A 10,914-nucleotide genomic window follows, 5' to 3' on the forward strand; every position below is an offset into this window, starting at 1 on the left:
TTTTCTTTTTTTTTTACGCCCATTATCTAATCCTCTAAATACATATTTTATACACATGGTAAGCACAAATTGCATCAATTGTAGTTCACTTTACAATAATATCAGATTAACACACTGGGACAGTTGTATCAGATTTCAGAGTGTGTTAATCTGATTTGAACATGTTAATGAGGGTGAGAACCAATATATGAATGCTGTGCATTACCTCTCACAGGTGAGATTGTAAGTCTTTATGCAGTGGGTTTTATCATGGTCTTATTAACAGCTGCTTTCGGTTGTATAGAGAGGGAGATGAATGCATATAATTTTCTCAGAAACATTGATTCATAAGAAAACAATTGCAGCAGCTGGTTTCGGTATATATATATATATATATATATATATCATTTTCTCTCATAAACATTGATTCATATATATATAACTATTATATATATATATATAAATAGATGGTATAAAGGTTAGATAGCAGAATGTGAAAGAATTAAGCTTTACAATGCACTTGATTTTGTCTAGCTTAGTAATTTATAAACAAGCACTAATTTTAATGTGTTACTAAACATTATGCTCTTTTTGTGCCAGAACAAATTTTAACTATGAAAAGATACTGTGAAATTCCAAGATTGTGTTAGAAATATTTTGATTTAATTATCTTAATTTTTTTTTTTTTTTTAATGTTGCCATTGCCATCCTTCCACAGGTCCAAATAACCAAAAACTGTGTGGAGAGCAGGATGCCATTTTGCTTTTAAAACTTTGAAAACATAGCCTAAAATTCTGATAGTAAGTATATAAACAGATGTGTTCAAAAGGACAAAAGGAAAGTTATAAGGTAGGTGAGCTATATGAAATGACTATATTAATGTGGAGATACTTTAGGGGTCTTGAAAGGTAGGGGTAGTCTTGAACTAAATATGTAGAATGACACTAAAAACAGGTTTTGCAATGTGAATGTATGTGAGTGTTAAAGCATGTTGGCACGGTAAAACTTCACTCCTGAATAACAGTATGGCAAAAGTCGCTGAAGTATTAATGTTAATGTTTGTTTTAGTCTTTTGATTTAGTGATGCCAAAGTTAACAATCGCAACTATGCAAAAGGATAATAGCCTGTCGCATTTATGTCTACTTTCACTAATCTTAACATCACAGAAAAGCACTTTACCATCCTCTTCTACTCTTATTTGCTCACTACAGTCACATACAAGCAGATCTCCTGGTCCTCGGGTGCCCCCTCCTCCCCTTTCTCAGGCTGGGTTTGACAAGAGTGTGTTGTGTGGATTTTAGGGTTGGGGAGGTCTGGGTTGGGTAGGCTTGAGACCGCTGAATGTTTTTGCTGGGCGGGTGGGTGCCGCTGCTGTCGTCCCTGCAATGCCTTTGTTTCTTCCACGCCCACCCCAGAGCTCCAGCGACTGCCGCCCACCCTCCAACTGAACACTTATCACAGCATGTAGAAAAAAAGTGAAAAATGCAATGAAAAAAGGTCAGATAGCATATAAAACATTATGGTGGAAGGTTATACAGCCAGGAGACAGCTTTAAGTGAGATGTATAGGAAAATGTGTGTATATTGTATATTTAGAAATTTAAATAAATGAAAATCAATATAAAGACCCAAGTTAAAACTAAACTAAAATTTAATTGCTTGAATGTGAAGATAAAAAAAAAAATAACTTGGTTTCTAATATGATTATTTAAAAAGAGAAAAAATTATATGTATACACAAAGCATATTCTCGGAGGTGTCAAGCTAAGCCAAAAAAAGAAAAAAAAAAGAAAATATATTTCCCCTGCAATTACACTTATACAGAGGATGTCACCCACAATACTCCCCTCTCTTCCTCCATTACCTACTTTCAATAAAATTAATAAACAACATACACAATAGCCACAACACTCATGTTCTGTTATCTGTGAACCAGCAGTGAACTTTGATTTTATAAAAGATAAAATAAATACCATCACTCCTATTTCATAAAAAAAAAAGAAAAGAAAAAAAGAGAGAAATGTCTTTATAACTGCCGTCATGCCTATTTCAGAATGGCTTTAAAAACATTTTTCCAGAAAAATAAATTCCAGTTTGTAATATCAGTGCTATCTATAACAACTATGAACTATGAACACTATCTTGGCAACTTCTGCATGGGATTGCAGGTTTCATGAAGTTGCCAATCTCAGTCTGACTAACTAAAACCAAATGAGCCAATGCAGAGCCAATACTAAAGATTTAGGCCAAATGTAAAAAATTTACATAAGATTATTGACCCAGGTAAATTACTTATAACATGCCAATCATTTAATCACATTCAGTACTCTAATGGAATCACTGGACCAGAGGAACAGCCATAGACTCAAAATGTGAGTTTACACTCACAGGGTCATGCAGTATTTTCCAAAGGTGAGAGGTGTGCCCTGTTATAAGAGAGCAGATTTATTTAGCTCATAGCATCCTTGTTTTAATGACCCTTTTGACAAGTGTGAAAACAGGACGAATAATAATCAAGAAAGGTGGTCCCTGTACAGTGTGTTTACAAGTATTTCAACCTTTTTCTTTTGATGGTCATTGTCTCGTTTTCCTGCTTCAACATTACCATAGCAATCCATATATTAAATGCAACCTGTATCAAAATGTATAGATTGTAAAAAACTGAATGTTGGAGAGATTAGAAAAAATTATGGCTATTCATAACAAAAACACTTACAAGTGAATTCAAATATACAAAAATTATGAAAACGTAAACAAATGTAATGTTTTGTTTGTAATTACTAATTTTGTTGGCAGAGGGCTACTGGACAAACAAATCAACTGTAATAAAGTAATTTTAGTAAATTTTGGTTTTATCATTTGTATGCTTTAATACATTTGTCTGCTTTTAAAATCTACGTATAGTACTATAAGTGTAAACTTTCCTGAACATCCTTTTCATGAGGATTTTTTCATTGATTCCCCTTTCGAACATGGTGCTTTTGAATTCAGATAATGAGTCCAAAAATTTGAAAACCATCTTGCACACAGAGAATTGCCTCACTTGCTCCAACTGAATTTGTACCAAAAAAAAAAATAGATGGTTAAATATAGCATCTAATAGTATGGGCCAAGCTGTCAACATAATAAAGCCCCTTGCCAGTCAGTAGATGTCCTTTTTGTCTTTCAACATGTTCTTGATCTCCATTTTGTTCCCTTTATCTTCCATGGTGCCCTCCTAACTCATTTCCGCACAACTGTGGTTTTCACAACAAATTTCACAAAATAATACTTAAACGCAAAATTAAAACAAAAGTAAAAATTGTGTCATTAATTACTAACCCACATGACGTTCCAAACCTGTAAGACCGTTTTTCATCTTCAGAACAGAAATTAAGGTATTTTTGATGAAATCAGAGAGCTTTCTGACCTGGCATAGACAGCAAGGGAACTACCACATTCAAGGCCCAGAAACATAGTAAGGACATCATTAAAACAATCCATGTGACATCAGTGGTTCAACTTTAATTTTATGAAGCTACGAGAATACTTTTTGTGCACAAAGAAAACAAAAATAACTTTATTCAACAGTTTCATCTCTTCCGTGTCAGTTTGGAATGTCATGAGGGTGAGTAATTGACATAATTTGCATTTTTGGGTGAACTATCCATGTAAACATGTACTGTGCCTTTTTGTAGGAAGTTTAGCACTAACAATCTACTATGATCTTATGCTTCTCTCACTCAGTGTGTATAGGATCTATTCCAAGTAAAATCCTCCTGCTCCTCTTCAAGTGTGAATGTATCAGAGGGAGTTGAGATTGGCAGTCTTCATGAACCTAAGATGGGCCCTTTCTTTCCAGACCAAGTTTGTTCTTCTAGACAGCACGCCACTGTTGCTACAGTATGCCTCAGACTCTGGCTGCCACATTGTGCAATAACATCTTTGAAGCCTTTCTTCTCCTCTACCCTGAAGAAACCGGCAACTACCCTAAAGTATTCCAGCACCACAGAATGACTCCAGGAAGTAGTACCTCCATGACCATCCACATGCATAAAGCCGCAGTGTCCTCCCTGTTCCGTCACAGCCAGCAAGAAGTAAGGGCTATTATGAAAAAGTCCCTCAGGTACAGTGGAGAGAGGTGGAAGAAGAGGGTCATCTTGGCTATACAAACAGAGCACTGGCACTGCAACTTCATCTGCATCTCGTAAAGGTTCATTCCTCTCCCAGTAGCTTGGCCAGTCAGGCTTCATTGATAATCTGTGATCCGACTGCTTAGGAGCACAGAATATGAGCTCTTCCATATCTCTCAAGGAGTTGCAGTATAGAATTTTTGCTATATCCATCACAGAGCCCAAAGCAGTGGCGTACCTGTGGAAAGGGTCAAATGTATAAATTCAAAGAGCTTGTAATCCTAGTTGCCCTTTTCATGTGGTAGTTTTGCACTGTGGCATCTTGCAATGCCCTAACTTGGGATGCAGTTCTTGTCAAGATTCAGATAACCCAAAAATTAAAATTTGTCATGTCATTCCAAACCACAGATGTTCTTTTGTGGAATGCTATAATGATGACTATACATTATCCAACTCAATTGCAGGTCCTGTCTTTAAAAAATTACACATAGTGATTGTTACTCACATAAACGAATACAGACTTGCTTAAGATTTCCAAAAGTTTCGTTAACTGTCTGTGGTTGAAAAATCAGGGCTAAAATTTTGTAGTGGGCACTGGACAGCATAAAAGTCCATGTTACTTGTGTGCCAAGTGATTGCAAGATTGGAATTAAGGATTTACATTATGAATTGTCTAAAAGGGTTTGACATTCAGCATAATGGCATAGGATAGCTCTCGAAGTGCAGATGCAAGTTTAGCACAGGACACAAGATGCATGAGCGAATTTTATAGTGGTTTCTTCCATTTGTCATTTTTGGGTGAACTTTTCTTTAACCCAGGGGTGTCCAATCCTGCTCCTGGAGGGCCACTGTCCTGCAGAGTTTAGCTCCAACCCTAAATATACACACCTGAACTAGCTAATCAAGGTCTTACTAGGCATACTAGAAACTTCCAGGCAGGTCTGTGAGGCAAGTTAGAGCTAAACTCTGCAGGACACTGGCCCTCCAGGACTGAGTTTGGATACCCTGCTTTAACCTGTACTTATACAGCAGTAGATTCTGCAATACATAACAATTTAGCATAGATCAGTCAACATTTGTGAGAAATTTTCTACCTGTTTATTTGAAACTTGCGGTACATGAGGGCTATCCAGTGATAGAGCCAAGGTAGCTCATACTCAAACCACAGTTGTCCATGAAACACAGGAGAGATGCAAGCAACGGCTGTCGGGTAAGATGAAGAGCCACAGGGTTGCCCTCTGTCTCCTCTGCTCTTTGCTTTAGCCATCGAGCCTCTTTCTATCACCTTAAAAACATCTCCGTCTATATGTGGGATTCATAGGGGTGGCACGGAACATCGGGTTTCTCTGTATGCTGATGACTTGTTGTTGTATGTTCAAGATCCAGTTGGCTGTGTGAATGAGATTATGCACTTGCTTGACACCTTCAGCTCTTTTTCAGGTTCCAAATTAAACTTTACAAAAAGCGAATGTTTCCCTATAAATGATATGGCTAAGAAAATTTCTAAAAGCGCCCTACCCTTTCATTTCTCCCCTGCAGGGTTTCGATATTTAGGCGTAAACATTTCATACCCTTTCAGTTCTCTGTTTAAGAATAACTTCACAAATTTGGTTGATCAAATTAAGCTTGATTTAAAACGATGGGACAGCCTGCCCCTTTCTCTTGTAGGAAGAGTGGAGACCATTAAAATGAATGTTTTGCCACGACTTTTATTTCTCTTTCAGTCTCTCCCTCTTTTTCTACCTAAATCTTTTTTCAAATGCTTAGATAAAATCCTTTCTTCATTCATTTGGGCAGGTAAGATTCCTAAGGTTAACAGATCTATCCTTCAACGAAACAAATGTGACGGAGGTCTGGCCCTGCCAAATTTTATTTTTTATTACTGGTCCGCTAATATTTCTAAGATTTTCTTATGGTGTAATGCACCGGAGGTCAACTGGTGCACTCTAGAAGCTACTTCTTGACTTTCTTCTTCCCTCCCAGCACTAGTCTTTGCTCCTTTGTCTCTGCGTCCCTCTAGTTATACTAAAAATCCCATTGTGTTATCGACATTAAAAATTTGGAAACAATTTCGACAACATTTTCGTTTGGAGTCACTATCCGTCTCAAGTCCTATTTGCAATAATCACTTGTTTTTGCCACCAGGTATTGATCACACCTTTAAAAGATGGCGAGATAAGGGCATTGTTTGTTGTTTTCAGATCTTTTTATTGATAATTCTTTTGCTACATTTACCAATCTTATTTCCAAATTTAACTTACACTCTACAGGTTGTTCAGGTATTTTCAACTCCGTAATTTTGCTAAAACCAATTTCCCCAGTTTCCCTCTATTACCAGAAAAATCTCTGCTTGAGAAATTATTGTCAGCTTCTACAGGTGGTAGTCGTATATCCTCTATCCATGCCATGTTACTTTCATCTAGTACATCTTCTCTTAACTGCTTGAAGATAACCTGGGAGAATGAGTTGCAAATCAAGTTATCGCAAGAGCTATGGTCTGAGGCCCTTGCTAGAGTTAACTCTACCACTGTATGTGCTCGGCTAAGTCTCATTCAGCTAAAAGTTTTGCATCGAATTCATTTGACTAAAGCTAGACTTCATAAATTGTTCCCACAAACAGAAGACTCCTGTACCAGATGCTCCTTCTCTCCCGCTGATCACACTCATACGTTCTTTAGCTGCCCAAAATTGGCCTCATTTTGGGCTTCTTTTTTTGACTTCATGTCTAGGGCTCTGCATGTTTCTTTATCTCCATGTCCTATAGTTGCCATCTTCGGTGTGTCTCTCCTGTCTTCTATCACAAGGCAGAAAGCAGAGGTTATTGCCTTTGCTTCTCTTATAGCTAGAAGGTGCATCTTGTTGCATTGGAAGTGTCCAACCCCTCCCCCAACTACCTCTTGGTTAAAGGATCTGATGTCATTCCTTTCACTTGAAAAATTGAAATATGCTACTCGGGGCTCAACTGATAAATTTTATAAAACTTGGAACCCGATTCTAAATCTTTACGACTCCATGTCCTCTCTAGATTCCGACTAATTATATAAATCATGGGTGTGCAAACATTGAACTGATTTTTGAACCGGTATATGTGTGTATTGTTTTGGATGCATGTGTGTATGTTTGTATGCTTCTTTATACTATTTCCAATTAATACTTTACCATCCATATATACTATTGGTATAGTTGATTATACTTGTTTTTCCTTTTCTTTTTTTCTCCCTCTTTTTTATTATATGCATCTTATAAGTATAATTGTATACAAATACAATGTCTTATATTTTCTAATCCTCCTGGGGGTTCTTAGGGTGGGGGGTGGCTATGTCTATTTATTTATTTTTATTATTCTCCTTGTCTCTTTCCTCATTTAGTTATATGTGGGAAAGAATTGTGTAAAAAGGAAAAAAGTGCAGACACAGTTTTCTCTCTTATGATTGTTTGTTTTTCATTTTGTCTGTATAATAAAAATTGGGGTAAAAAAAAAAAAAATGAAGAGCCACATTCCCCCAGATAGGACAGCAATAACCCTGATCCAGACCTAGTCACTGCAAGCAAAATTGAGGTTGGATGATGACTCCGCAAGTATGCTAAAAGGTCAGAAGCATATTCAAACTCCTGGTAGTGTGGAGTAGTCAATGGTCACACACCAAAACAAAACAAAAAAATCAATATAAACATAGTTACTGGTAGCACAACATAAGCAAGTGTGGTGTTACTCTGCCTATGGCATTGGGAATTATAACAACAATAGCAGGATTACTAGAGTGATGGCCCAGAAATCTTCCTTCAGGATGATGATCCCTTTTGGCATGAGATTGTTGGTCTGTCAGACTCACAGCCCAATCCAGGGCCACAGTACCCCCATCCTTTAGGAGAAGGTAATCCCGTGTAAAGGACAGTTCAGCACCTTCCTTTGTGGGCCACATTAGTTTGGTTATTATCAGAAAATGAGTGTCAGCCTGACCCAGCAGCAGAGAAGGTAACAAGCAGAGGAATAAGTCCCACATTGCTCTCAAATCTGTAACCTATAGGTCTAACCAAGGCCACAAGGAACCTACCTTAACAATGAGGTTGGTGGACAATGGTTTTCTCAAAAGAGCAAACGGAAAAACTAAGTTGTTTTTGTTGTTTTTTAAAACCAAATTATCTGTTCTACTATCACTAGTGCATCAGCTTAAATGGACGTTCACCTCCTCCCCTACCCATAGCAGTCATTCTTCAGGAATCATTAACAATACTTTAATCAACAGTCTGTTGTTAGCTATAGGAATAGCAGTCCAATACCACTCTAATGGAAATAATTGAGGTTTTGCCACTTGGATGTCTTGAGATTCAAGTAATTCTTTCCCTTACTACCTTCAGACTCCACTTCAAGTGCTACAGAGGTAGAATGCATTGAAAAGTGACCATTAATAGCTCACCATCTGAACAGGGAAGAGACCTTGAGGCTATTGCAGCCAAACCAGTACCCTTTATTCCGGAGTTGTTTATATAATTAAACTGTGCTAGCTGTATGGTCCTGTAACTAAAAACTGAACAGAGACACAGTTTGCTATGTGCCTAGTAATAAATTAGCAATTCGCAGAGAGAGTAATTAACCATGGTGAATGTGTCGTGTGTGTACATGCATTTTTATGAGCAAGTGACTGTATGCAACACTGGCAACATTTTTAATACAAAAAGTTTTATTTAAACCATAATACTCACAAATTATCCTCTACATAAACACAAAACAATGTCTTTGGCTTTTTTATGTTTTGTTTTTTTATATAATATTTACATTTTGAAATGTTAAACAGAAGCCACATGAGTTTTAATTGGTTGGTCAAAGCTGGAAATGCAGAGGTGTGTAAAATGAGAGATTAGTAGCAATTTAAGATTCAATAATGCAAGCACTCTTACAAAGAGAGACAAATAGTGATGTTGTCTATGCAAACATCCTTTTGCTTTTGTTAAATCATTAGATTAACATTTGATATCTTTAAAGATTTCCAGGATCCACCTGCATCTGCCTTAAGGAAGTCCACCCAAAGATGAAAATTCTGTTCTCGTTTATCTAGAATGTTCAGACAGTTTTTTTTTATGCAATGAAAGTGTATATTGATGCCGTCAAGCTTCCAAGTTTTACAAATGTGAAAACAACAACAAAAACAGTATAATACTAATACACACACCATCACACGCATACACCATATGCAAAGTCTTCTGAAGCTATATGGTCTATATATAGTTTTGAATGAAGAACAGACCAAAAGCAGTTATTTTTAATTCCTTCAGCTGTAGAGCTCAAATGTGATACTGTATGTGCATGTTCTGATTTAAAGATGTTTAAATATGTGAAAACAGTTGTGCGAGAACGAATAATCTTTCATGTCGCTGATGGCACGATGCAGTTTGTGCTTGTTCCCCACAGTTATGTTAAGTCTTCAGAACATTTGGAATATAGACAAACAACCACAAACCAATTTTATGTTATTTTTTAATCACTCATTATACTTTTTGGGTGTAATCACTCATTCATTGTATGGAAAAGAGCAGCTCGGACATTTAGCAACAACTTTCTTATCTACTGAAAAATAAACTTAATAGTTTGGAACAATATGAGGGTGAGTATATGAAGAGTATATACTTTTTGGGTGAACTGTTCCTTTATGATAAAATGGCATGAAGTGATGTGCAGAACTCTCAAGCCGGGTATACACTACACTACATTTTGGGCCTGATTTTTATGGAGATCAGCCTTCATTCTGAGGGAAATTGGTGCTCGTTCATGTGGGTGACTATCATATAGTGTGAGGTCATATAGTGACGAAAACACTGATGCCTGAGAAGTAATTAGCAGGCTACAACACATTTCACTCTGCGACTTGCAGAGTAAATTGTGTTTTGACTAGAAATGACATTGGCGACGACTTGCAGCCAATGAGAGAACAAAATATAGTGCAAGAGAAGTCATTTTCTCAACCAGTCTCTCCTCCATATTTTTCTTTTTTTGTAGATCACAAGCTTCTTGTGGTTTACTATTTTTATTTGAAGAATTTGCAGTCCCATGCCGGAATTTTGTTCATACATGATCCTTCATTACCTGGCCTGTATCTCTTCTCGTGAATGCGTTTTGTAAACGAAACTGAGTTGTCGGGGATTCTTACTAGTGAAATTGTGACGTGTGACCCACAGTCACCGACACGTTATGTGCAAACCACAGCAACTTTGTGATACCCAAAAAAGTTAGTGTAGTGTGGCAAGAACAGCAATCCGATGGCTTGAAAATTGTGTAGTGTATTGGCAGCATTACTAAGCTCACTACTGTCCTGACATATCAAAGTCATGCCATAGATGTTGCATGTCCAGACCTGACCAAATAAGAGCTACATATGCTACCATCTGATCCCAAGTCCTGGTCTTTACAATGAAGTATGTTCACACCACTACCAAAGACACTGTGACTTTTAACCACTACAGAAAGCCACAGTTACATTTCTTCTGTCATTATTTGTCAGCATTTAACGTTAAAAAGCAGTAAGTACATTAAAGGATTTGTAAATCCTAAAATGAAGGTGGTTTTGCCTACCTTTTGCATAGCTGACATAAATTCTTCCTGATATGATTCCTTAAGCATTTAAGGAATAAAGCTAATATTGTGTACTACTACACAATATTAACAATTTTTCTACAAAGCATCAGCACGAGCATTATAAGTGCCTTTGCCAAATTAAATCTCCTAACTAAACAAAATGTAACTACTGTATAGGTGATTTATTTGCATTTAGAAAAAGCCTGTGAAGTCAAGAAGTCACCGGAGTTACGGTGTTGATAAAAGCTGGTGT

General features: G+C 36.9%; 1 protein-coding gene across 1 annotated transcript; it reads right to left on the reverse strand.

Moving 5' to 3' along the window:
- Window positions 1-3,508: 3,508 nt before the first annotated feature.
- Window positions 3,509-9,776, reverse strand: LOC109081905 (protein ABHD15). The gene is given in 4 exon segments (XM_042711068.1): window positions 3,509-4,328; window positions 5,185-5,326; window positions 7,588-7,761; window positions 7,764-9,776. Coding segments are annotated over 4 exon segments (1,275 nt in total). The 5' UTR covers window positions 8,095-9,776; the 3' UTR covers window positions 3,509-3,700.
- Window positions 9,777-10,914: the final 1,138 nt, after the last annotated feature.

The sequence above is a fragment of the Cyprinus carpio genome, chromosome A21, assembly GCF_018340385.1.
Source record: "Cyprinus carpio isolate SPL01 chromosome A21, ASM1834038v1, whole genome shotgun sequence".
Taxonomy (NCBI): Eukaryota; Metazoa; Chordata; class Actinopteri; order Cypriniformes; family Cyprinidae; genus Cyprinus; species Cyprinus carpio.